Source organism: Bos mutus, chromosome 2 (genome assembly GCF_027580195.1).
Source record: "Bos mutus isolate GX-2022 chromosome 2, NWIPB_WYAK_1.1, whole genome shotgun sequence".
Classification (NCBI taxonomy): domain Eukaryota; kingdom Metazoa; phylum Chordata; class Mammalia; order Artiodactyla; family Bovidae; genus Bos; species Bos mutus.
Window position 1 is genome coordinate 15110674 of NC_091618.1, and position 27358 is coordinate 15138031.

The 27358-nt window shown below is 42.1% G+C and overlaps 1 protein-coding gene across 2 annotated transcripts; it reads right to left on the minus strand.

The window, feature by feature from the left end:
- Positions 1-3113: 3113 nt before the first annotated feature.
- On the minus strand, positions 3114-26786 carry RNF19B (ring finger protein 19B). Of its 2 annotated transcripts, none has more exons than XM_070384982.1 (9): positions 26033-26786; positions 14614-14819; positions 13290-13431; positions 10816-10978; positions 10046-10160; positions 8659-8799; positions 7527-7734; positions 4944-5075; positions 3114-3963 (listed from the first exon to the last, which is right to left on the minus strand). In XM_070384982.1, exons 1-9 carry the CDS (start codon positions 26650-26652, stop codon positions 3495-3497), a joined length of 2196 nt encoding a protein of 731 aa, XP_070241083.1. In that variant the 5' UTR covers positions 26653-26786; the 3' UTR covers positions 3114-3494. The 2 variants fall into 2 exon arrangements, with proteins under 2 accessions (XP_070241083.1, XP_070241076.1); XM_070384975.1 differs by having other exon boundaries at positions 13290-13434.
- Positions 26787-27358: the final 572 nt, after the last annotated feature.

The window sequence follows — 27358 nt, forward strand, 5'->3', positions numbered from 1 at the left end:
CATTTCTTACACAGTGGTCCATTCTGGCAGCCACTTGGTCTATCAAAGTCTTTTATCCATGACAGTTCATTTAACATGACCACAAGTGTAAATAATCTTTACCAGTTTACCATTTTCCAATGACAACTAGATTCTCACTTCCTTCAAATCCAACTTAGTCATAACTATGCAAAAATCTCATTTTTTAGGGCCTGTTATCTATAACCAGTTTTGGAACCAAATACTGTATCAGTTAGGGTTCTGAAACTTCAGGAAACAAAACTGTTCCACCTCTTTTAAGTAGAAGAGAATGCAATACAGGTAAATTAGGCGCTTACAGAAGAACTGGAAAGCTGGGCAAGTGGGCTCTAGGCTGGGCGTCCAGGAGACTCCCAGATTGGTCCACTACGGGAACTGCTCCCTTTGCCACCACCGGGAAGAGGAGGAACCAGGAGGCGAGCACTGGCCCACTGTGAGGACATACATCACAAATGGTTATTTATGGGTCAGGAAGCCCTTTGACACCCACACAGATACTGATGGATACTGGTGTACCGCTGGAGGGAAACCTGTCTTCTGTGTCTTTGCAGGAGCAATAAGGTTGCTAAAGATCCCTGAATCACTTCCTCCTTCAGCATCCTTGTTTGTACATCTAACTGGCAAAACAGATTACATTCAGAACCTTGGTTTCAAGGAAGTGTAAGACGTGCAGTTTTATACAAAAAAGTACATTAGAAAGTGGTCAGAGTGAATAAGTACCCATTTATCATTTCCATAAATTTCTTTCATTGACCCATCCAAGTAGGGTTGGTGACCAGACATGCCCTCTCCCAGTTTTAGCCTTTTAAAGTTGACCACAAGCACCCCATCTGTCTGGCTTTGAAGATGACTTCTCCTGGCCTCAGAGGAACCTAAAATGTCCTTGTCTACACAATCTTGTCCTCAGCCACCTTTTCAACCTTTTACTACCCTCCTCCTTGGTCCACTCTGTTCCATTCATTTAGGCCTCTATGCTGTAGGTGTGTGTATGTGTTTAAACAGACTAAGGATGTTTCATCAAAAGGTGTTTGTACTTTATTCTTCATGTCCGGTATATTCTTGCCTAGACACATGGTTCTTTCTCATTCAAGCCTCTAACAAAATGTACCTTTATCAAAGAGGCCCGCAGTACCTACCTAATGTAGCGCCATCTACTACTCTTTTTGCTTTCCCTGCTTTCTTCACTGCATTTATCCTCATCCAGACATTATATCGATTGCCCTTTCCCACTACAGGGTGAGTTTCACAAGGTCAGGCATTTTTGTGTTTTCCTTATTGCTGCATCCTGCACCTGAAACAGGTATTTCAGAATGAGTGAACACTGCTGTACAAAGAAATTCAGCTTTCCCCATTTTCTAAGCCGAGCATCAACTTTTCCCACGCATTACTCATGTTCTCCTCCAGGTGGTGCTGAGGGGTCTTTTTGTCTGCTAATGTCTAGGAGATACAACGTTCCAAAGGATTAGAATAAGCTTGGTTTTTCATGGCCTCTGGTCTAGAGTTGTGAGCTTTTTTTAGATGGCATCCATAATCTCCCTTAATTTTTTTCTTCTTATTCCTACCAGAGGAAAAAAAATACACATGGGCCTTTAACAAAAGCCATTTTTGGTACTCCATCTAACAATCTTTACAACTCCCCACTTTGGCTAAGTGAAAACACACTCACACAACTCACACAGCAGTAAGAACTGGAATCTGGGTAAGAATACAGCTGTGGCTGCAAACTCCTGCCCCTTCAAAAGACTTTCTTGATCTTATCCTGTTAATTGCTCCCTTGATGAGGCTCTGAGAGAAATACAAGTCTTTGAGTTGATAATTTGCATTTCAGAGATTCCCATACTGTCTGCCTTTTTCCCAACAAGCTCCCTTTTTCACACAGACACCCTCTCGGGCATTCTTTCAGAGACCCAAAGTCCGCCAACAGCACTTCCCGGCCCAGGTGCAGGGCAATGTGCTAAGAGCTAAGAATCTTCCAAGCTGGCTGTGGTCCAGACTCATCCTCATCGTAGTAAAGCACAGGCCAGGAAGACAAAGAGCAGGTGCATCTGTGAAAGGAAACAGAAAGCCATCTGGTCCTCGGGGAAAGGATGTTTTCAATTCTTCCTCTGGGCCCAGGGTTAAAGTGACAGAGAAGTTTGGCACTGGAAGCTCCTTAAATACTCACTTACTGTCTGAGAGTCAGTAAATTAGGGGCATGAGAGTAACTGATTCAAACAGTCACAAAGTAAATTACTGCCAGATTTGGAAACTCACATCAGGTCTCATGAATCTTTTAATTTTTCTGCTATACTATGTATGAACATTCATTTCTAAGACCATTATTCTCGACAGAGCCAAAACCAAGGAGTAGCTCAATTCTGACAAATTTATAAGATGAGATAAAATTAAATATGCTGTGATTTTGATGGCATGTCTCCTCTCTCCTTTCACTACAAGTTCTAGTCAGATTCCTTTGTCCCTTACTTAAAACTAGATTGGCAAAACTAGAAAGTTGTTTTTTGCAACAGGGAATGTGTACTGGAAAGCGTAACAAACACCTAGGTATTGCTTGGTGATTAAGCAGAATAGGTACATTTCTTCATCTAGGAAGAATCCTCTGTTCCCCAACGTACAACCATGCAACATTCACTGGGATTTCTGAAGAGCCAGTAGAACTGACACCCCTTCCCTCCTTGGAAGCACATTTCTAACAGTGAGTATAATGCAAAAAGGGGTAAATACAGCTTAACAGGAAAACTGCACAGCTGCCTCTAGAGGGCATCTGACTGACTCCAGCTAATTCTTCAGTCTGACTACACAGTCCAAGACAATCTTGGCTTTGCTTTCTGTCATGCTAGGAGTCGTGGGTTTATATATGAATGGCACCCCACTCCAGTACTTTCGCCTGGAAAATCCCATGGACAGAGGAGCCTGGGAGGCTGCAGTCCGTGGGGTCACAAAGAATCGGACACGACTGAGCGACTTTACTTCCTTCCAGTCTGGTTAGAATACCATCTTTCTTCCCTGGGATTAGGAAAGTTCAGATTTATAGACTGTTAAAGATGTAGTGGTCTGTTTCAATCAAACACTTGGCTCTGGAGGACTATCCAAGCCAAGGAAAATGAGAGGAGCTGAATTACGACAGAAATTTTTATTTATTAAAATGTGTCCTTCAGTAATATGTTAGCATACATACAATATACACACATACATCTGTACACTCTTTGACACACCTCACGGATTGCCACCATAAGTTTAACCAATAAATTAAAACTAAAAAAGGGTAGGGGGGGCGGAGATGTGGGGATGCATGGAACTAAGGGCAAAATTTCCATGTTTCATCTGGTAAGAAACTGCAAATTTCTCAGAATTTCCCTGGGGAAAACCTGTGACCAGAGAATCTCTGAAATAAAAGTACAGAAATCCCTGCCCCCCAAAAAGATTCCAAAAGATGCAGTTACAAGTGTGCTTCTCAAAACAGGAGCATTCATTCCACTTCATACTCTGGCTTCTGCATCTTCTGGCCTCAAGATAGTCTTGCCCTCAGCTGGGGCAGAGAGGTTCATATGGGCACTTGGGCTTGGTGCACTGGGGGCTCTGGGTGTTGAGGGGCAGGCTGCGGCTTGGGAGCGAGGGGAGCCACACTCATCTGAGGTGATGTCTGGCACGTCATCTGACTGTGTATCAGAGCTCTCAAGGTCACTGCGGATGCTCTCGGGCTGGGCCAGGCTGATGTCCCAAGGTTTGCTGGCCAGGCAGTCTTTCTGTTCACAGCTTTGGTGTTTGCAGGGGGGGTCCTCTTCACCGTTGCCACTGCTGCCGGAACTACCACCGCCGCCTTCTTCTTCATTCTCTGCCATCTGTGCATGAACATGGAGTGAGTCCTCTGTACTGCTGCCACTCACTAGCTGATAGTGACTTGGTTTGGCTTCAATGTCCACTTGGATTTCCATATTGTTGCATTCTCTGTGGAGACAAAATCCACTTTGCTGAATCATGCATGGGTCATGCTACACCTGTTGGTAAAAGCAGTTTGTGGGTTCAGGATTAGAAAGTCCAAAAAAATAGGTAAATAGTAGACTAGAGCTCACTTTTAGAGAAAATAAAATTTAATCTAGTACTCAAATAAGATGGAGAAGAACAATGAGATCTCCTTGCTGATTTAAAATACGCACACAAACATCTCTGACAATTTATTTCTTTTAAAATTTTTATTGGAGTATAGCTGATTTACAATGTTGCATTAGTTTCTGCTGTACTGCAAAGTGAATCAGTTATACCTATACACATAGCCACTCTTTTTAAAGATTCTTTCCCCACATAGGTCATTACAGAATATTGAAAAGAGTTTCCTGTGCTATATATCCTTATTAGTTATTCTGCCAATTTCTTTAAACAACTAAAAATGAGCTTCCAAAATTCAAGTAAGGATCAGAACCTCACACTATCTTCCTCAAAATATGAAAGTGAAAGAGTCACAGCTTTTTACTTCTCCGCTACAATGAGAAGAAACCAGAATCTCTCCAGTAGGGAGTGCTGTAATCACACCATACCAGATACACGAGCTTCTCAAAAATAGAGAAATAGGCTACAAGGAGCCACGTCAAGCAAGGATCAACGTAAGAGCAGAAACCATAGAGCCACAGACATCAGTGAATACCCATCTAGCCTGTTAAGTTCCATGTGAATAATTACACTGTTAAAACAGCCAAAAAAAAAAAGAAAAAGGAAGAAAAAACCTCTAAAAATCAAGTGCTAACAAGAAGAATCAATCAAGAGATGCCAAACACTCCCATACCAAGAATGTGCTCAATGAATTCACAGGGTATACACACCATGTATCCCACTGTATGGTACACAGAGCCCTAACATGAGGCATTGAGCTTCTAGGGCCAAAACTCAACCAAAAAATGCAACTTCTCCTAGGCATCTGACTGTTCACATACCTGTCCTGTGGGTTGTAGGAACTGATTATGGAACCGGCCATGGCACGAGTGCTTGCGTTGTCACTAATTGCACCAAGACTGGCTGTGTCTTTAGGGAAAATTTCCTTTTGGACATCGGCTTGGACTTCTAACCTGTGTAAAGAGGGGACGTTTAAGTTAATATGAGACCTGGGTATTCCAAGACAGTCTGCTTCCTGGCACATACCTCTTACATTATTCTCTTGCAAATTGAGTTGATCTGATCTTCTCCAAATGCCAAATAGCTCAAAGAGATGCCCACACATTTTCTCTCTTAAAGTTATCTTTTGAAATCGTCCCCTCCTTTCCATCCCCACTGCTACTGCTTAACTTCAGGCTCTTAACAGCTCCCGCGTGGGTAACTGCAATTGTGCTGTCTCCAGTAGCCATAAGTTCAAGTCAAACAACTTTCAGATCAGTGCCAAAGTGGATAATAACCTAATCACTCTAAGAGCCCCTCTCTTGGCTCCCTCTTACCATTGGGCATTTAAGGTCTACCTGATCTGCCTCCAAGCTCTGTTTCCAGTTCCACCTCTAACCACAGATCCTAAATCCTAATCACATTGGATTTTTTCCCCTTACACACCTATACACATTGTATACCTCTCTGACTTTGCATATGCTAGTCCCTCTCTTTGAAGTTTCCTTTCTCTATGTGACAAATTCATACTCAGTTCTTAACAACAAAGGAACCATTATCTCCCTCCCTTCTTCCGTCAAACCACTTTCTGCAAAGTGCTTCACAGCAACTACCTATGTATTAAATCAATTTACACATCTCTCTCACACTCAGTTGTGAGCTCCAAGAGGAGAGGCCACATCTCATTTACACTTTACCCTCCATGTCTTCCATGTACTAGGAACTTAAACATTCAGCTTCAAGGACACGTAAGAGTCAGCCTCCAACAACGGCAGCAAACTTTCCCAATGGTGTCTCAGAGGACCCATAGCTTTTCCTATCTTGGCTCCAATATCATTTGGTTGCACATTTAAGTATTTCCTCATAATGGGTTTCACAGTCAAACCCATCTGACTCATTCACTTCCTATAAAAGGCTTTCACAGAACTGGAACAGCTGGCCTGGCTAAGCTGCAGTTTCAGCAAGTCAGTCCCCAATTATGTCTGCTTATTTACAGGGGTGTTGGTTTTAACAAAGCACAGCAGTGAATTCTCCAGCATGTGGAGGCGGGATCCCCTAACAAGAGAGAACCACAGTCAGGAGACACCAACAGGTCAGCAGCAGCCTACAGCTGCACATTCAGTCAACCTCCATCCTGCTGTCTGAGTCTCTGCTCTGCTCCTCCAGCCTTAGATGCCCTTCAGGAATGTGCCTTAGTCCAGGAAAATGAAGCAGTGTAGTGGGAAGTGCATTGAGTCAGAGACCTGGGTCCTAGTTTCAGCTCTGCCATAGATCACTCTCAGAACTGGAAGAGGCCTTTCACAAAGGCCATCTCCTTGGGTGGTTCCCAGAAGCTGGTCTGTGCAATGGTTATGCTAGAATCAGCTGGGGAGAATTTTCAAAACAGAGATTCCTAGGTCCCACTCTGGGAGATTCTAATTTATTAATTCTGGGATAGGGCACTGCAATCTATTTTTAAAAGGCTCTCAAGCGAGTGACACGCATTCAGGTGTGGGATCCAGCCCATCTGCCAACTGCTGCTTGACCTCCTAATAGCCAGTTGGCCCTCTGGTCTCACTTCAAATACTTCCAGAGGTACAGAGCTCAGTATCTACTGATATAATCCATTCCTTCTTTGGACTTTATACAGATTTTTCCTACAGTCACTGTAATGAAACAAAATTTGTTTCCCTCTAGCCTCTGCCGAATCATCTTAATCTATCTCTTGGCATGAGGCAGAAGTCTTAATCCTTCTTTCCACTTCAAGGCCCTTCCGATACCTGAAGGTAAGCATCTCCTCTACCTCTGTACCTTGTTCTGTATCACCTTTACCCCTCCTCAGGCCTCTCTTCTCCAGTGCATTCAAATAACTGCTTCTCACGTAACATCTGCTATGCTCCTCTGAATGTGTTCTGTTTTATCTACCTGGTGAAACAACCAACCAAGTCACAACCATTTTAGTCATAAAGACTTACATATTCCGAACACAAGTGTATAGAATTGATTTTTCTTATCAAATGGGAATCAGAACAGGAAGGTTATAAGGTCACAGTACCAATAAGCCAACAAGATACAGCATAAATGCTGTTCAACTAAAAGCCAGTGACAAGCCTAATGGAGGGCACAGTCTTGGGAATTCTACAAAAATGCATGCTTCCCCTTCCTAAAAGAGGCAGCCTAACACAGTAGAGGGAGGATCTGAAGTCAAGATTATTCTTTATATGGAGTCACTATGGTACAGTGGGAAGAAAAACAGAATTTTTATGTTGTGTCACTCAACCTTTTTAGCCTGTTTTCTAATTGCAAAAGTTAAAAAAAAAACCAAAACCCCATTGATGATTAGATTAAAATGAGATGCTATATGAGACGTGCCTGGTACAGAGAAATGGCTCAACATGATATGTTACTTCTTATAATTCCAACTAGTTCTGTCAGAAATCGCTTACCTGCTGTATTTTCCCTTGCCACTGGAAAGAATGCCACCACTCAGTGTGCCCCCTGAGAGGGCTGCAAAGCTGGCTGTTTCGCTGTATGGACCTTGCATAACGCTGAGTCCATCGGTAGGGCTTCCACTGGTGCTCAGTACGCTAGTTAGACCTTCAATGCTGCTTTCCCCAATGCTGGGATTCTTGAGGGCTCGCCAGGCATCTGCCACTGGGGATGGAACCAAACATCACAATTGAACATAGCACAACATCAAAACAGGGTCTGGCATCTTCTTGCAATGACTCTTTAGAGTAGAGAACAGTCATATAGAAAAACACTCGTTTATTCACTTAATGAATAGCATCTACATGCAGCCACCATGTATCAGGTATTTTAACATATGCTCACATTTAATTTTCCCAAGAAATAGGGACTAGTAACCTCAATTTTAGATGAGGAAATGAAAGCTTAGAACTAAATGCCTTGTCTATGGTCAGTCACACAATACTACCATGTGATTCTGAGTCCACTATTCTTTCCATTATGCTACAGATGCCACCTAATCAAACATAAATATTTCCAAATACATTTAGGTCATGTGCTGATTCTAGTAGGAAGTCTGAAAAATCTCTGGGGATCTCTGTGTCTCAGGCTAGTTAATATGGTAAAGTGGAAACAATATCAAAGCATAAGTCAGAAGACCTGCTACAGTTCCAGCTCTTCAGAAGTTCTTAAACCCATTTAACAGATGTTGAGACAAAGGCATAAAGAAGTTCCAGTTAATCGGGGATAATAACAGCCCTAGTCCTCTCTCTTCAGAGCTGTTGTAAAAACCAAGTGAAATAATAACTGTGTAAAGTCTTCTGAAAATTATAAAGTATTGTGCAGATATAAGACTTTATTATACTTATATAATTTACTATTACCAGCATATTTAAGAGTTACTTGGAGTACCTGCCACACAGAGGCAAGTACCAGAGGAATTAACCTAATAACTCTGGAACAAAGAAATTAAAAGCTAAAAATACTTTACCTCCTATAAAGCTCATTATCCAAAGTAATCCAATGTCAATCTCTCTGTAAAATGTGCTGAATTTCACTGACTTTTATCTTGTGTCCCATAAATTCAAAGGGAAATGAAAATTCTTTTACCTGTGATTGGACCATCATCTTCATCAAACTCAATTTTCACTCCCTTTCCATTGGCTGTACTAACTCCACAGCCACCTCCTCGACAGAGAGAAATAGGCACAACCCCATAGACATAAGCCAGCATGATAGGGACGCCAATACCTGGGAAGAGAAGGAAACACGTCAGCAAGCCATCGGGTTGCAGCTGTCCTGAATTCTCCTTCCCATAGGTGAAGACGGACAAACCACTTTATAAAGGGTCAAAGAAAGAATATGACTGTGCTAAAGACGCAGCCTGGTCTAACAGAATGATGACTGGACTTGGAATCAGAAAGGCCTGGGTTACCATCCTGGATTCAATTTACCAGCCATTACAACCTTGGACATGTCTTCCTTGGGCTGCCAACGATCAATGCATGCATAGGGCCCAGCACAGCACATGTATGTTGCTTTCGTTTCCCCACTTCCCTTCATTGCTGAGATGCTAATCCCAGAACAAATTAATAATCAAACATGAAATAAGTGACTGAGGGTTTAGGATCCCTGCCCCACCCCTGAGTGTTAATTCTAAAATCTTACTGCTGTGGAAGGCAGAAAGGCTTAATTGTTAAGAGCCCAGACTCTGAAATCAGACTGCCCTGATTCATGTCCCAGCTAACGGGACAACTTACTATACCTTCTGTCACAACTATGCTGTTGTGAGGATTAAATGAATTAATACAGGCAAACCCTCAGACCTGCTCCTGGCAAATGGAGTTATCTTATTATTATTCTAAAACAAACCCTCATGCCTCCCAAAATACTATGAGGCATTAAGTATATAAAAATTTTGTTTTGTGGGTTTTATGGCAAGTGGAGAGGGAAGAGAAAAGGTGAAAACCTAGGCCTTAAAGTAATATCCTTTAATTCAACCTTTTTTTATGTGCCAGATGGAGTTCTAGGTACTAACTTAAGAATAAAAGATCCCAAACTCTGATACTTTAGCGTGGCTGATAATAATAACGAAAGTGAAGTGTTATTTGCTCAGTCATGTCCGACTCTTTGAGACCCCTTGGACGGTAGCCTTCTAGGCCCTTCTGTCCATGGAATTCTCTAGGCAAACATACTGGAGTAGGTTGCCATTCTCTTCTCCAGGAGATCTTCCCGACGCGAGGATCAAACCCAGGTCTCCCACATTGTAGGCAGGTTCTGTACCATCTGAGCCACCAGGGAAGCTTGATAATAATAATAATAACAGTGCCTACAAGAGTTAACTCCCAAGGTGGGTCTGACATAAAAATGTAGGAGCCTCCAGAGGTGAAACATCTGGCCAGCTGGCTAAACTGTGAGGCCAGAAAGCTGATTGGAGTAGGTGGGGTGGGGTGAGGCCAGGTGGTAGAGGGAGTCGTAATCTTGGCTAGCTTCTTACCAACGCTAACCGCAGCAATGACAGGGGATGCGATGACCGACAAAGTCACTCCTCCTGTGATCGCCAAATTCCTCTTATGTTTGGAGGTTTTCCTTCCCTCATACCTGCTATGAATCTAAGAAGAAAGAAAATACCTGTCAGTGAGTTAGGACATCAATCTTTTTGCTGGGGAGAAAAAGGATAAGTAAATATTCCCTTATAAGTTATCTATATTAAAACATAGTCCCTCATCTCAAAGAGACATCTTTCTCACATTTTAATCTAACTCAGACCAGGAAGGTATAGTTAAGTTGCTCAGTCGTGTCTGACTCTTTGTGACCCCGTGGACTGTAGCCCACCACGCTCCTCTGTCCATGGGATTCTCCAGGCAAGAATACTGGAGTGGGTTGCCATTTCTTCTCCAGAGGATCTTCCAGACCCAGGGATCGAACCCAGGTCTCCCGCAATAGAGGCAGACGCTTTAACCTCTGAGCCACCAGGGAAGCCCCAGGAAGGTATAAACTAATATGAAAAAGTTAATACAAGAGACAATGTAGGGGAATGAAGTAAGCATTTCAACCTTTAAGTCACTGAGACAAACCAGGCCCAGGATGTTAAAAAGAACTTTTAGATCTCTTGGGGGTTTATGAAAATCCATCTAAGAAATTAATGTTATTATTCAAGAACCAGTTGGCTTTTAGGCAGCTCTGAAATATAAGCTCCTCCCCATTTCCTTCAAAACTCTACCAACAGATCTGAAGATGGAAGAGGGACAGAACTCAACATCTTACCTTCCTACCAACATAAACAGGAATGCCGATGACCATGGCAGGAATGGCAATGCCAGCAATGAGGGAAATCCCCACTGGAGCACCAATCAATGTGCCCAGCTGCCACAGAATTTTCTTCTTACGGCTCCATGGCTTCTTGCCCCAGAATGTACAGCCAGAGGGGCTGCAGAGGAAATATGCCAAAGTTAATGTCAATATTACAAATGCTGCTGTTGTTACCAGAGAGTTTGATAAGAGCAAGAGTTAATAGTTATAGAAGGTTATAAGAAATGAATATATTGCATGAGGGGAAACTATTTAGAGTTCTGGCTCTTTATTTTTTTTGTAAAGGCAGGTCTCTAAACTTGAAACCTCTTTTCCATTCTTTTCTGCTGAACTCCATCCTCTCTAACCCACCAAAATGAACCTACTTCTTTGTGTGATACTACACAGGAACCTGTAAGTCTATACACTTGACATCTCATCCAAACATTTTGTATTCTGCAGTGAAGGAACTCTCTTTGATTTGCATAGTTTTCTTGGCATATATAGATACTGCAAATCATGTTCCTGGGATAAGATATAAAAATATTTCATCACACCCTTTACAGCAGTTTCATACTCTGAGTTTGCCCACTTTTACACTTAGTCGTTCTGAGTCCAGCCATTTTTGTTTACTCCCTTTGTGCTGTCTTTTCTACTAGACAGGGTAAGCAATTTTGAAAGTTAGGGGTCACGTCTTATGTACTCCTAGGTCCGTAATAACTGGTATACTGTAAGTACTCAAATGTTTGCTAAATTGGAAATGAAAGTGTTTCATCTACACAATGAATGTTAAATTTGTAAATATTACCTCCTTCAGGACAATATTTCAATGACTACTACATCCAAGGTACTGTAAAAAGGTTAACATCGGCCTAAGATTCATAATATAGCTTAACAAAATTAGACATGTAAACGAAGTAACAGTCATAGTGTTTATAAAGGAACATGTAAAGAATGTCAGTAAAGAAGAATGAGGCAGAAGAAGCTGGGGGAAGGCATCACAGATGGAATGGCATTTAAAGTGGCTCTTGAAGACTTGATAAGAACTGAACAGGTTGAGATAAAATGGGGTTGCTGGGAGGTGAGGTGATTAGAAGGCATTCCAGGCAAAGGAAAGAACATGAACGGTCAGGGAGCTAAGAGCACAGAAGAGACACAGATAATCTGGGATACAGTATGTATGAAAGCAAAATGGAAAAAAGTAAAAAGTATATTGGGGCCAGACTGTAAAAAAAACCTTAAAAACCATCCTAAGGAAGTTGAACTCTATCTGGAAGGTAAGGGAAAACAGTCACTGGAAGTTGCTGAGCTGGAGAAAAACATGATTGGAAGGGTGTTTCAGAGGAAGTTTTTATAGCTTCCTTATGCTGTAATGGCATCTGGTCCCATCACTTCATGGGAAATAGATGGGGAAACAGTGGAAACAGTGTCAGACTTTATTTTTTTGGGCTCCAAAATCACTGCAGATGGTGACTGCAGCCATGAAATTAAAAGACGCTTACTCCTTGGAAGGAAAGTTATGACCAACCTAGATAGCATATTAAAAAGCAGAGACATTACTTTGCCAACAAAGGTCTGTCTAGTCAAGGCTATGGTTTTTCCAGTAGTCATGCATGGATGTGAGAGTTGGACTGTGAAGAAAGCTGAGCGCCAAAGAATTGATGCTTTTGAACTGTGGTGTTGGAGAAGACTCTTGAGAGTCCCTTGGACTGCAAGGAGATCCAACCAGTCCATTCTAAAGGAGATCAGTCCTGGGTGTTCTTTGGAAGGAATGATGCTAAAGCTGAAACTCCAGTACTTTGGCCACCTCATGCAAAGAGATGACTCACTGGAAAAGACTCTGATGCTGCGAGGGATTGGGGGCAGAAGAGAAGGGGACGCAGAGGATGAGATGGCTGGATGGCATCACCGACTCGATGGATGTGGGTTTGAGTGAATTCCAGGAGTTGGTGATGGACAGGGAGGCCTGGTGTGCTGCAATTCATGGGGTCGCGAAGAGTCAGACATGACTGAGCGACTGAACTGAACTGAATGCTGTAATGAGAGGACAGATGATGTCTCTTTGACATCCTTTACCCTCAATCAGTAAGAGATGAAGATTATAAATAAAAACAATGGACCTACTGTTTTTATGGTCTTGTTCTCTTACTGATTTACGTAAAAGGATGTCAGAGGGAAGGGTGAGATGAACTGGGAGAGTAGGACTGACATACATACACTACTGTGTGTAAAGCAGAGAGCTAGTGAGAAACAGCAGTATAGCACAGGGAGCTCAGCTTGGTGCTCTGTGATGACCTAGATGGGTGGGACGGTGGAGGCAGAAGGGAGGTTCAAGAGGGAGGAGATATAAGTGTACATTTTAGCTGATTTATTTACTTCATTGTACAGCAGAGACTAACACATTGTAAAGCAATTATACTCAAAAAAAAAAAAAATTATTCTCATCTCACCTGAGGTAATGCAAATCTGAGATCTCTTTCATACAAAGCCAACAGAATTCACAGCCACACACTGCACAGGTCATATGATTACAGCTTCCATCATTCATCTTGATAATGTAAGCACTGCATCGTGGGCATGGCTTGATGTCATCTGCTGAGGGGAGGGAAGAAGAATGGGTAGAAAAATACCCCTATTTAAACCTAGTTTGGTTTTATTATTCCCAGGAGTATGCATAAGAAATGAGACAGTCAAGAATTTCTGACTGAGGATTCCAGATTGTGCAAACCCACTTCGCTGGAAGGCTGGCTACGTCTAGACCTCAGGAAATTTCATAAAATGGATCCTGTCTCATATTGAGCTGCCTATCCCCCAAACTGGCATCTTACACAGCACGTGAGCCACACTCTGAGCAAAGAGACTTCCCTAGGGAGAAAGATGGTTCCAAGAAAAATGGAATTTCAGCAGTCAATAGGCTGGCAAATTAAAAGCACAGTTCTACAGGAAGAACAGTCTGTAGCCTGCATTTGGCTTTAAGTCTTGAAAAATCTTAGTTCAGGAAACTCCTTTCACAGGTTCAACAAGTATTACTGTGGTTTGTTGTTAACACACTCCACAGCCTCTTGCCATGATACTTTAAAATTCAAAACCTAAAAACACTGTGTGTGCTAAGTAGCATACACCTGGTAATTTTCACAGCAAGCTAGGAACTAACCTATTAAAAACAAAAAGGAGATTAGGTTGTGCCAGGAAAAAGTGATTGGTAAATCTTTCCTACTAGCTTTTCCCAAATGACATGAGTGAAATAAAGCACATTTATAAAAGTTAGTAAGCCCACTGACATTTTAAAACAGGTTTCCTTTGACATGGCAAGGTTGAAACTGAATGTGTGATATTCCTCCTTTTAAGGTTAATCATTAATCCATACTAACATCATTTGCTTTCCTCAAATCTGTACCCTACTTCCAAAAACAGTGATGTACTTAAAGCTAGTAGGAAAACAGGATAGGTCTAATACTAAATGTCTTTCTGCTCATGATGAAAGGACTGAAAATGCCCCTAGCAAAAGTACCTAACTGCTCTCCAATTTGAGACATATTACTAAGAAGGTAGAAACTACAGAATTCAGTTTTGCTTTATTCCAATTCACCTGGGTTGGACAGCCTATAAACGGCCAGAGAGAGAAGCTACATATTAAATATAGTATTGAGAGTATTAGCAAATAGTTTCTGCTTTCTAATCCTTGAATCATACATTAAGGTAATCTCTCCCAACTTTGGGCTCACATTATGAAATATCAAATAAAGAGACAAATGAGACTACGCCAACTTATACCTGGTCCAGATTCTTGTCCATAACTGAGACCTGAAGTGTGCTTGGTGCGGACTCGCAATGTCTGTGCCCTCTGCTGACGGGCCATATCGCATGTCTGATTTGGATGCCATATTTGCTTGCAGTGGTAACAGAACTCAGTCTGGCAGCCTTCCCTCTCACAGGTCAGCTTTGGGCAGCTGGCACAGCCATAGGCAATAACTGCATACCTGGGTAAGGAAATAGGACAAGATATAAATAAGCTAAGACATTATGCATTGGTTCCAGTGGGGTAACACTGTTTGGTGTACCCCACAGTTCATATGATATAGAGGAAAGAACACACATATGTGTAACACGCACGCATATTCTGTGTGAGAAAGTTCCAACCAGAGTTTGAACCCATGTCCCCTGCAGTGGAAGCACAGAGTCTTAACAACTGGACTTTCAGCCTGAATTCCTAGCATGTATTCAGTCATAGTTTAAGCTGCTTTGGGAACAGTTTGTCATAGCAAGTTTCATAAATAAGGGTACAAAACTATTTCCTTTCGATGGTTTGCTATATTTAGAGAAATCAGAATTTATTTAAAGGACAGAACATTTGTATAATCAAGAACAATAGAAAAAACTAAAGCAAGTATACTTTTAAAAAAACTGTGGTATAGTTCATGTACAATATTATATGTTTCAGGGGTACAACAATGATTCACAACTTTTAAGCTGTATTCCATTTATAGTTATAAAATTTTGGCTATATTCCCTGTGTTGTACTATGTATCCCTGTAACATTTTAAGACATAGTAGTTTGTACCTCTTAATGCCCTGCCCCTATCCTGTCTGTCCCATATCCCTCCCCTCTCCCCCAAGGGTAACCGCTAGTTTGTTCTCTATATCTGTGTGTCTGTTTTTTAATAGTCACTAGTTTATTTTTTAGATTGCACATATAAGTAATATCATCTATATTTTTCTTTCTCTGGCTTATTTCATTTAGCATAATATCTTCTGGGTCCAACAATGTTGTTGAAAATGGCAAAATTTCATTTTTTATGGCTGAGTAGCATTCTATTGTATATGTACACCATATTTTTAAAATCCATTCATCTGTTGATGGACACTTACGTTGTTTTCATATCTTAAAAGTGAAAGTCAAAGTCACTCATTCATGTCCGACTCTTTGTGACCCCATGGACTATACAGTTCACAGAATTCTCCAAGTCAGAATACCAGAGTGGGTAGTCCTTCCCTTCTGCAGGGATCTTCCTAACCCAGGGGTCGAATCCAGGTCTCCTGAATTGCAGGCAAATTCTTTACCAGCTGAGCCACAAGGGAAACCCAAGAATACTGGAGTGGGTAGCCTATCCCTTCTGCAGCAGATCTTTCCAATCCAGGAATTGAACTGGGGTCTCCTGCATTGCAGGCAGATTCTTTACCAGCTGGGCTATCAGGGAAGTCTTATATCTCGGCAACTGCATATCTTGGCAACTTTCATATTTTGGCAACAGCAAATAATGCTGTTATAAATGCTGCTATAAAGGTGCATGTATCTTTTTCAACTGGTGTTGGGTTTTTTTTTTTTTTTTTCAGATAAATACCCAGGAATGGAATTGCTGGGTTCCAGGGGCTTCGCAGGTGGCACTAGTGGTAAAGAACCTGCCTGCCAATGCAGGAAACATAAGAGACACAGGCTCCATCCCTGGATTGGGACGATCCCCTGGAGGAGGGCAGGACAACCCACTCCAGTATTCTTGCCTGGAGAATCCCATAGACAGAGGAGCCTGGCAGGCTACAGTACACAGGGTAGCAAAGAGTTGGACATGACTGAAGCAATTTAGCACGCATGCACACATGGTAATTCTATTTTTAATTTTTGGAGAAATCTCCATACTGTTTTTCATAATAGTGACACAATTTACATTGCCACCAACGGTGTATGAGGGTTCCCTTTTCTCTGCATCCTTGCCGGCATTTGTTATTTGTGGCCATGTTGATGATAGCCATTCTGAGAGGTGTAGGTAACATCTCACTGATTTTAATTTGCATTTCTCTGATGATTAATGAATGATGCTGAGCATCTCTTCATGTGACTGTTGGTCATTTGTATGTCTTCTCTGGAAAAATGTCTATTCAAGTCTGCCCATTTTTCAACTGGACTGTTTTTGTTTTTTTGATGTTGATTTGTATGAGCTGCTTATATATTTTGGATATTAACTCCTTATCACTCATATCATTAGAAAATATTTTCTCTCATTCAGTAGGTTGTCTTTTTGTTTTGTCAATGGTTTCCTTTGTGGTACAGAAGCTTTTAAGTTTAATCAGGTCTCATTTATTTTTTTTAAGAAATACTTTTTAAAAAAATTACTTATTTTTTTTTTGGCTGTGCTGAGTCTTTGTTGCTGTGCACAAGCTTTCTCTAGTTGCAGTGAGTAGAGGCTCCTCTTTACTGCGGTTCGGGGCTTCTCACTGTGGCGGCTTCTTTTACTGCAGAGTACACTCTCCAGAGCATGGGCTTCAGGAGTTGTGGTATGCGGACTCAATAGATGCAGCTCATGGGCTCAAGAGCTTGGGCTCAGTAGTTGTAACAAGTGGGCTTAGTTGCTCCCGGGCATGTGGAATTTTCCAGAACCAGGGATCGAACCCATGTCCCCTGCATTGGCAGCTAGATTCTTATCCACTGGACCACCAGGGAAGTCCAAGGATCATTTATTTTTGCTATTGCCTCTGCTTTAGGAGACAGATGAAAAAAAAAATACTGCTACAATTTATGTCAAACAGTGTTCTTCCTATATTTTCTTCTGGGAGTTTTATGATTTCAATACTTTTTCGTTTTTAGGTTTCACAGTGAAATTGACCTGATGACAGACTGAAAGACAATTGAAAGCTCATTTTATCTTTCCATAATTTTTTCCAACTTGAATGTACACCTTGAAATATCTTCTTTCTTGACAGGTTCCAGAATCCAAGAATACCACTCATCAGTCTTATTAATCAACATGGAATATGGCGATTATTTCCTCCTAATCCCTTCTGATAAAATATTCTTAGTTATGAAACACAATTCAGAATCTATCAGCACCAACCAGAATTAACTGTTTCTTACAATTCATGTTTATTTAGCAAGAATTATTTTCCTACAAACAATCCAATGTATTTACAACTATTAGCCTTTCTAACTCTAAAAATCTCAACTAAATGCACAGGCTACCCTAGTAAGTGGATGCATTTAAAATAAGAATTTTAAAAAAAAAGTAATTTAAACAAACGAAGAAGGGAAGACAGCAGTAGTGAAAGTTCAAACAATTTTTTTTTTTTTTCAAACAATTTTTAAACAAGTCAACGATTGCAGGCTTGGTGTTGTCATCCCCTATTCCATGCTCTCCTCCAACAGCCAAAGACCTCAAACAACTTAAACAAAAGAATAATAGCATTTTCTTAGATCTATTTTACAGTTTGCTTATTTGATTGTACACTAGATATTTATGACAGCAACTTAAGTTCCAGGCTTATCATAGATTTTGCAAGTTGATTTGAGAATGACACTGAAAATATCAATGACAAGGTTTCATCTATGTTACACAATACAGGCTGTATTAAAACACTTTTCAAAAAGAGCAAAGTGAGTTCAATGTATAAATGCAAATGATTCATATCCTGTAGGAGTTCTGAGCAAATTTATCCCACCTAGTTGCAAAATAACTACTAAAGATAAACAACATTTTTCTTGAAGAAAGTGATTTGCTTGCTATTTTGTGTTAAATAAGAAAGGTACTAGGTGATCTCAGAAAAAAGTATTAAGTCAACTTCAGACAAGACAATACAAATTAGACAGATTGCCAGTCAGGAAGCCTTTGAACATTTCATGATACATTTCTACCTCACATAGTGGAAGTAATATTTATTAACAGATTTTTCTTTTTCTTTTTTTTTAAAGAACATTTGATAGGACTGACAATATCAATTTTGGGTGTGGAATTCTGAAGGAAGTAAAATAACCTCAAATACTCATGAACCTACAGCAACCATTATTGTGACACAGAATTACTCAGGGCACGAGACTTGGCATTCCGGTTTTTGGGTGCCTGGTCTAGGCTCTTTGCCCCTGACTCATACTGCATGACACTGAGCTAATTAAAATCTCCCAACTTTAGATTCTATCCCTAAAATGGAAGTATAGGTGCTTGCCGCTTTCAAGTGTAACTAAACATGTTTTAAAACTGCATTTGAGATCTTGCCCTGAAAGTTATGGTATAAATACACAGCACATGTTGTCGTACTTCCTGGCCTTTGCATATTCTATTCCTTTCTGCCTTGAAATGCCCTTTGCTTACTTCTTGCCCTGGCAAATACTAATCTGTTTAAGAACCAGCTCAAATGTCATCCTTTCTATAAAATCCACTTAACCTCTCCAGGCAGTTGGTTGCCCACTTCCTGTCTGTGCATAATTACTTCACAATACTTAACACATTATACAGTAAATATCTGTTTTTATGTATGCTTCTTCCAACCAGACTAAGCAAGAAAAAATACCAACCATTTTTTAATCTCCAGGGTCTAGCACACTGATTCATGCTTAAAACACCTGTTTTGAAGGAATGATATAGAGACCCTCTCCTCTTTGGGTTTTTTATTTTACCCAGGTCTCTTCTCTTGGGCCATTACATTTCCCTAAAGCAATCTTTTAAACTTATCTATGTATCTATTGGCTTTCTATATGCCAATTATTGTAACTTAATCCTAAAATTCTGTATAAGCCCTTTTGAGGAGTAAATTCCTATATTCTGAATAGGGCAATCTCCTACTCTAGGTAGTCAAAAAAAGAAAAGAAAAAAAAAACTGTTTTGTTCTTTCTCTTCTCTGGCCTACATTGGATCTCTCTCCTACTCTGCTTTCTTAGCTCAACAGAGCATTCAGGTTTGCTAATTAGAAGCTAAATGTAAGGTCTAGGAAATTACATGATGCCAAGAAAACAGAAGCATCCTTTCTCCCTCTTAAGTTCATACAACTTATTAATTCTGTCAATTTGCCATCTTCAGAAACATTATAATGTGACAGGCTAGACCACAATACCTTACTCTAGCCTGGGGGATGGAAATCCCATTAGTATAAATTTGATTAAGTGCCAACAAATCCTGGTAGTTAAAGAAATGTGTTCCTATATTATGTCTATACTTCACTGTTCCAGGCCATGTAACTTCTTTACAAACAGACTCTGAACATATATAAGGGTGGATGACACAGGCCGAGTGAGCCATACTATCACTACCTTCCTTTTTACTGCCCTAGTTCAAAACCATGTCATCTCTTGAACAGACAACTGTAAGACTATCTGGTCTGCTTATTCCCTACTCCAATCCAAATTCCAATGCCAAAAGTTTATCTATCATAATGTTACTCTTTTGCTTAAAATCCTTCAAAAAAAAAAAGAAAGAAAGAAAAAATTCCTTCAAATCTATACTTCTTTGCATGGCATACTTAGACCTACCAATTTGAATCCAGTCTACCTTTTCAGATCAATCTCAAGTCACTTCCCAGATCATGCTCCCCACACTGCACATCCAGAGGCAAACCAAATTAGACCGCAGACTTAGTCCTGAATTTACATACCTCCACGCATTTGCTTGTAACATTCTGGTTTAAGACGCCTAATTTTCTCTACCCTCATCTTTGTTTGAAGTGAAGTGAAATGAAGTCGCTCAGCCGTGTCCAACTGTTTGCGACCCCATGGATTGTAGCCTACCAGGGTCTTCCATCCATGGGATTCTCCAGGCAAGAGTACTGGAGTGGGTTGCCATTTCCTTCTCCAGGGGATCTTCCTGATACAGGGATCGAACCCGGGTCTCCCACATTGTAGACAGACACTTTTACCGTCTGAGCCACCATAAATTTCTACTCATATTCTTCAAGCCCTGATTAGGTATCACCTCCTCCATGAAGTCTTTAGTGACACAATCATGCAAAACCTTTCATTCATCTTCTAAGAACACTTGTATTTTCTTCAATATCTATTACACTGCATTTATAACTATCTGTCTGTCTCCTCCACCAGGCCAAACATCCTGTCAAGAGGACCATGTCTAAGTTCTTTTTGCAATACTCAGACCTCACCTAAGGTTCAACACCATATGATTCCGAAAAGGACCGCTGATTACCTGTCTGTCCTCTTCTTGCCCACCCTTCTCTTATCTGTTTCTCCTCTCAAAACTGTGGTGTTTGTATTCTTTACCTCCATTATCAAAAATTTAACTACTCATACCATTCTTTTGGGACCTAATTGAAAGACTTTGTTCAGAGTTGTAGAAAAAGTTGGAACATAGATATCTTAGTCTAGAAGAGCTCTCAATTTACTCAGAGCACAAGATTTAGTGTTAAATAAGGACACTAACAGAAGACAGGCCAGAATAACTGTTAAAGGAGCTCAGAGAACTACAAACAACCAAAGTTTCAGGTCTGCTTTAAAGATGTCATCAAAAAACAAAAACAAACATGTTTCTTTACCCTGCATATTAGCATTAACAAGATTTACAGTGTATATCAGAATTGTTTAAAGGGTCTAAGGAGCTCAGAAATAAGGGTTGCTTTATTTTGTTCAATCCAACATTTCCCAAGCTTATTCAATCCCAACACATTTTTCTTTTCAATAATACCTATACCCTGAGGAAATACTGATGTAGGTGAAAAATAGAAAATAAGATCAAAAGATGGTTGGAAACCATAAAGGCTCTTAAATCATAAGGATAGATCATATAAATAATATGTTCTTAAAGACATAAGAAGTCATCTTATAGGTTAGGTATGAGCAGTTTTAAGCAGGCGACTGATATAAAATGTTCTGTTTTAGAATGAATACTTCGGCAAATATGAGAAAGATACATTGGGCTGGAAGATGATGTAAATGGTGGATTGTAGGGGATACAGAGGTGCAAAAATGAAGCTAAAGAGCTAAATTAAGAGAAAAGATTCAAGAAAGCTTCAGAAAGGAAAAATCCTCCTTCACTGACTGAGAAATCTGTCTTGCTCAGGGAGCTTACTCTTCTCTCATAAATGTATTAGGGACAAACAGAAGCTTCCTGTTTTTAAGATAATTCAGTCCAGTTGTCTAGGAAGGCCAATAGACAATACTACCTTCTGGGAACAGGTATGCAGGGGGACTCTGCAGGAGACAAAGGCAGCAATGAGAGGCTGAAGTGGTGGACTGCACAAAGAATTTAGGTCAAGACAGTCTTATCTCCTATTCATCTGTACAGAAGATCTGCCCCCTGTATGCCAGGAAATATTCTGTTGTCTCCTTTGCCAAACCCTCAAGTCTTCTAGGACAAACCTAGATAGTGTATAGTCGAAAAAGGTCCATATAGTCAAAGCTGTGGTTTTTCTAGTAGTCATGTATAGATGTGAGAGTTGGACCATAAAGAAACCCAAGCCCTGAAGATTTGATGCTTTCCAACTGTGGTGCTGGAGAAGACTCTTGAGAGTCCCTCGGACAGTAAGGAGATCAAACCAATCAATCCCAAAGGAAATCAACCCTGAATATTCATTGGAAGGACTGGTGCTGAAGCTGAAGCTCCAATATTTTGGCCACCTGATGCAAAGAGTTGACTCAATGGAAAAGACCCTGATGCTGCGAAAGACTGAGGGCAAGAGAAAAAGGCGGGTGACAGAGGATGAGAAGGTTGGATAGCATCACTGATTCAATGGACTTGAGTCTGAGCAAACTCAGGGAGCTAGTGAAGGACGGGGAAGCCTGGCGTGGTGCAGTTCATGGAGTCGCAAAGACCTGGACATGACTTAGTGACTGAACAACAACAACAATCTAGAGCTTCTGAAAGATTTAAAGACAGGGCACTTGAGAGGAAAACATTACATGTTTACATGATTTGGAGGTTTCTGAAAAGACCCTGTGCTTAAGTAGAGACTCTAAAGGATAGCAGATCAGTTGTACTATTTATCAACTATGAGACACTGGGTCCCACACTTAAACTTCTCTGAACTGCCTTCTCCTTTATCAAATGAGTTTACCACCATCTACCTGCATAAAACAGTTACAGTCTGAAGATTATAAAGGACTATAAAAATGTCAGTTAACTGTATTCTGAATGAATTTTATCTCATTTGAAAGCATGTTTTAAAGGTTATACTTGGTGGGAATTGCCTGGTGGTCCAGTGGTTAAGACTCAGCAGCTTTCACTGCCATGGCCTGGGGTTCGATCCCTGGTCTGAGAACTAAGATCCCACAAACTGTGCATGCACAGTAAAAAAAGAAAAGAAAGATTACCTTCAGTAATACTGTACTTAATAATATTAATGTGAAAGTTTTCCCACAGAAATTGGTTTCCTTATTTATGAATATAATAAAATTGTATTCAAGTATAGGAAAAGAAAAATTCAAGACTTTTTTCTATGTTCCAAAAATATTCATAAGCAAATAATCTTTTAACATATAGTGCTTTTATCATGAGCAATCACAGAGAAACTAGTGATCAGAACTCTGTAAGATCACTCATATGCTCCCCTCACCCCACCAAATAGACACACACACACACACACACAGAGTAAAGAACTTGATAAATTTGGCTGACAGAAACTTGATCTGTGGTCAGTAAGATGATCAGGTATGAGAAGAAATAACTGGGGTCTTAGGCTTCTCTTCTAGTTCTCATCCATGACTTTTATCTGACCCAAAAGAACAACAGTTTGATTAAAACAAAACAACTATTTTTCTCATGACATTAAAAAGAGATGGCAAAACCACTGGCCACATCCCCACCTATTTGAGAAGTGATAGAAATACAAAGTTACTCCCTGTTTATCTAATATCTTCACCTGAATTCTCAAAACACTCTGAAAATATCAATTAGGCCTCTCAAGGAAGGAAAAGATTAGGCCTATATTAGATAAGAAAAATAAAAGTAGGTAAGAGGCAGTTAACAAGAAGAATCAGAAAAGAAACCAGATTCTAGCCTCTTTGGCTCTCTCAATGTTGTAGGCCACACTTGATGAAATGACCCAAACAGTAGCATCCCCAATAATGCTGATAAGCTTGTGCTTTCTAAAGCTTTGAGAGAAAAGCATACTGGCCTTGGTTGGAATTAACACCAGTGTTCCAAGCCTGGTTCCACCACCCACTAGTTGTATGACCCTAAGTAAGTCACTCAATTCATTTAAACTTCAGTTTCCTTATCTGTAAAACTAGATCAAATGTATCTTATTATGTTGCAAGGAGCAAATTAAATTATGTATGCCTGGCACATGGATACTCAGATGCTAGTTTGCTTGCTCTCCCTACACTTCACCTTCTTTAAACCCACAGATTTAAAAGTTATATTAAAATTGTTATAATTTTTTAACTAATTAAAAAAAAACTCTGGATGATAATATGATAGTAATTCAATACTTGATTAATATAAAAATGGCCTAATACTTTAATAACTTCCAAGTCAGGAATGGTGTAGAGTTATCATCAAGATTGTAAGTTAATTCCTGTCCATTTTAATTGATGTGAGCAAAGACAGAGATTGACTCAGAGAAATAAACAAAAAGAGAACTTTCCCAGAAATAAAATGTCAGTGATCCCACATTTCTCAGTTAAAATTCAAGGAAATTCACATCTCAAAAAGGAGATAATATGAACCAAATTTGGTTCCAAAATGAACCAAATAGTGTTCTCTTAAGTAAATATTCCCTTAGTTCAGAAAATAGATCAATACTGTCTGTAAAACTTCAATACCCCATAAATTAACCTCTTAAGGCTAGGAAGACTACCAGATCTCCAGATAAAAGCAAACTTTTCCAAGGGCCTACAAGGTTTTTTTCTGATACTTATTATTAATAACTGAAAGTGAAAGTGACCTACCATAGACAAACACCTCAACCTTTGACCACCACATTTCAAAGTAATTTAGAAACCTCATCTCAGTGAGCTTAAATAACACATACATTCTAAATAAGTTTGGCAGAATAGAAAAATAATAAGAAATTAACTCATCTTACCCCCCTAGACATGGGCTTCCCTGGTGGCTCAGACGATAAACCGCCCGCCTGCAATGCGGGAGACCCGGGTTCGATCCCTGGGTTGGGAAGATCCCCTGGAGAAGGAAATGGCAACCCACTCCAGTATTCTTCCCTGGAGAATTCCATGGACAGAGGACCCTGATAGGCTACAGTCCATGGGGTTCCAAAGAGTTGGAAACGACTGAGCAACTTCACTTTCACTTTCACCCCGCCTAAACACTCTATGACAGCTTCTTCTGAAGGAGACAAATAGCAGCATCATGGAAATCATGAAAGAGCCTTGATATATAGGCTATGATTAAAAGCCCTTAGTTCTTTTGAAAGAAAAGAACATACAGCTTTTTACTAGGAGTCCCTAGCCCCTTTCTGTCCTCAAGACATGACACACAAGAATAAAATGATCCGGCCAAGGTCACAGAGCAGGTAATGACACACTCTGATGTCCCTCTTTCCTGCAGGCAACCATTTATGGGATGTTATTATTAACTTACTATTACTGACAGTAACACAATCAGATTTTTAAAAGTAAAGGGTGGGGGCGGGAGGCGCCGGGGGTGGGGTGGGGGGCTTTCCACTGAATTCTCTAGATGGCAAAATCTGGTGGTATTAAGTCTCTGCATCTACACAGTGCAACATCAAGAACTCAAGATCGGAGGAGTTGGGAAACCACATTTTCTCTTAATCATATCAATCTCTGGGCATCCTTCTCAGTGCCCCCATTGCCTCTCTGGACAAAGAAAGGGTCTGTCCACTCCACACCCTGCCCAAGGCAGCAGTGTAAGGACCACTGGGGTGGCCACACAATAGCCAGGCACAGAAGACACACCACAATGCCCAGGTTGCCCCCAGAGCGCTGCCAGTGAGCTGTCCTTTCCCGCTAGAGCCATTTCAGTCACCTGCATCCCAACTTTCAGCAGTGGTGGTCTCAGCAAGAGCACACCTTCTCCTGCAACGCTGCGAAGTTTGCCCCTAGTCAATTGGACACACCCCTCCAAAGCGCTGCCCTTTCAGAATGATGTTCTTATTCCGTCCTTTGCCAGATATCCCCTCCCTATCCTCATTCAGAGATACCCGCTTCCTCTGGAGAGGGGCGTTCGCCGGACCAAAAACAGCCTCTGGCTGCCTCCTGACTTGATGGACAGCTCCCTTCTTACCCACTGCTCGACCCCCACCTCAAGTCCTCAGGCAGGGGTTGGGTACTGGGTGCGTTCACCTCACCCGTCTGGGCTTGCCAATGGTTACCGGTTACCCGCCGTAACTGCCGCCTGGCCTCCCTTCCTCTGGTCATCCCTCACCTCTCCCTCCACGCTGGGACACGGACACACACACACACGGTGCGTGGAGGACCGCCCCTCACGGCCGGCCACACGCAGGGTCTAGCCTTCGGCCCCAGGTCCCCTCCGCCGCGGCCACCGCCCCAGGGCCACGCCCCCGCGCTCACCCGCAGTCCGGGGCTGGGCACCAGCGGCAGTCGGGGTCCGAGGCCAGGTAGCGGCGCAGCATGAACTCCTCGTACTTGTGCATGAGCGGCGGGTCGGCGAGCAGCAGGCGGATGTCGTGCGGGTTGAGTCGCTCGCTGCACTCGGGGCAGCTGATGGGGACCCGGCTCTCGCTGATCTCCAGGCGCAGGTAGTGGCGGAGGCAGTCCCGGCACGAGCGGTGCGGGCAGCTGAGGAGGCGCGGGGCCCGCTCGGGCGGCAGCCGCACCAGGCACAGCGGGCACTCCACCTCCTCCGGGCCCGAGCCACCGCCCTCCGCCGCCTCCTCATCGTCTAACCCGGGCCCCACTGTCGCCGCGGCCTCCGCCTCGGCCTCGGCGGCTGGCTCGGCGGGCAGCGCCTCGGGCGGCGAGGCTTGGGCCGGGGTGGGCGGCGGCGGCGCGGCCGGGGGCGGCGGCTCGGCCTGCGGTTTGGCTCGGGCGCGGCGGCCACGGGCCGAGGAGGAGAAGACGCTGTGGAAGGTGAGGCGCCGGCGCCGGCCGCCGCTGCGGCACTTGGGGTCGGGCGCAGCCGCGTGTAGCGATGTAGAGCGCGGCGACTCGGAGTCTTTCTCAGAGCCCATGGTCCCCAGAGGCCGAGGGGCGAGGGGCGCCCAGCGCCACCACAGCTCCCGCCTCAGCGCCCCCACAGCCGGCGCCCCGGCCGCCGCCGCCTCAGCCGCCCTCCCAGAGATAAAATCCGAGCAGTACTGACGAAGTGGTTATAAAGCCTCCGCCCCGCGCGCCGATGCCCACTGCGCAGGCGCTTCGCGGAGACACCTCACAACCCGCACCGCCCATGCCGGAGGGGGGGCGCTGGGCGGGGCCGAGCCGGGTGGGGCGTGCTGGGCGTGCTGGGGCCGAGCCCCGCCTCCTCGGAGGGCAGGTGACTCCAGGGCCGCCATCTTGAGAAGACGGTAACTCAAATAGTTTACTCGGCCTCTTTCGTCAAGATCATCTCCCTTAGCGGCATCGAACCTGCGGCAGAGTTTTCGGTTTGCCTTTCCTCGAGGTTGGGCCGACTGCTGCTTCCAGCAAATGATATTTCATTTACTCCATCTGTAAAAAGCTGATGAGGGTAAATCAGATAGTGATTCCCAACTGGTCTACCTTCCAATACATCTTTTGATGTATATTAAGCAGTAATTAATAAAGAATATATTCATTGAGCTTCTATTAAATGGAGGCATTACTAGGTGAAACAGACAGGATCTCCCTATCTGCGAGAGGTTTACAAAATCCAAATCCCTCCAATCTAGCATTCAGTACTTTCTGTGAGCTACTAAACTA

What these genes read in the sequence shown, in the direction of transcription:
- RNF19B (XM_070384975.1), bottom strand. Translation starts at nt 26,652, where the DNA reads ATGGGCTCTGAGAAAGACTCCGAGTCGCCGCGCTCTACATCGCTACAC. An exon ending in GGCAAGGGAAAATACAGCAG is followed by an intron (nt 5,076 to 7,526) that starts GTAAGCGATTTC and finishes CTCTTTACACAG; the next exon opens with GTTAGAAGTCCAAGCCGATG. An exon ending in TCCTACAACCCACAGGACAG is followed by an intron (nt 3,964 to 4,943) that starts GTATGTGAACAG and finishes TTGTCTCCACAG; the next exon opens with AGAATGCAACAATATGGAAA.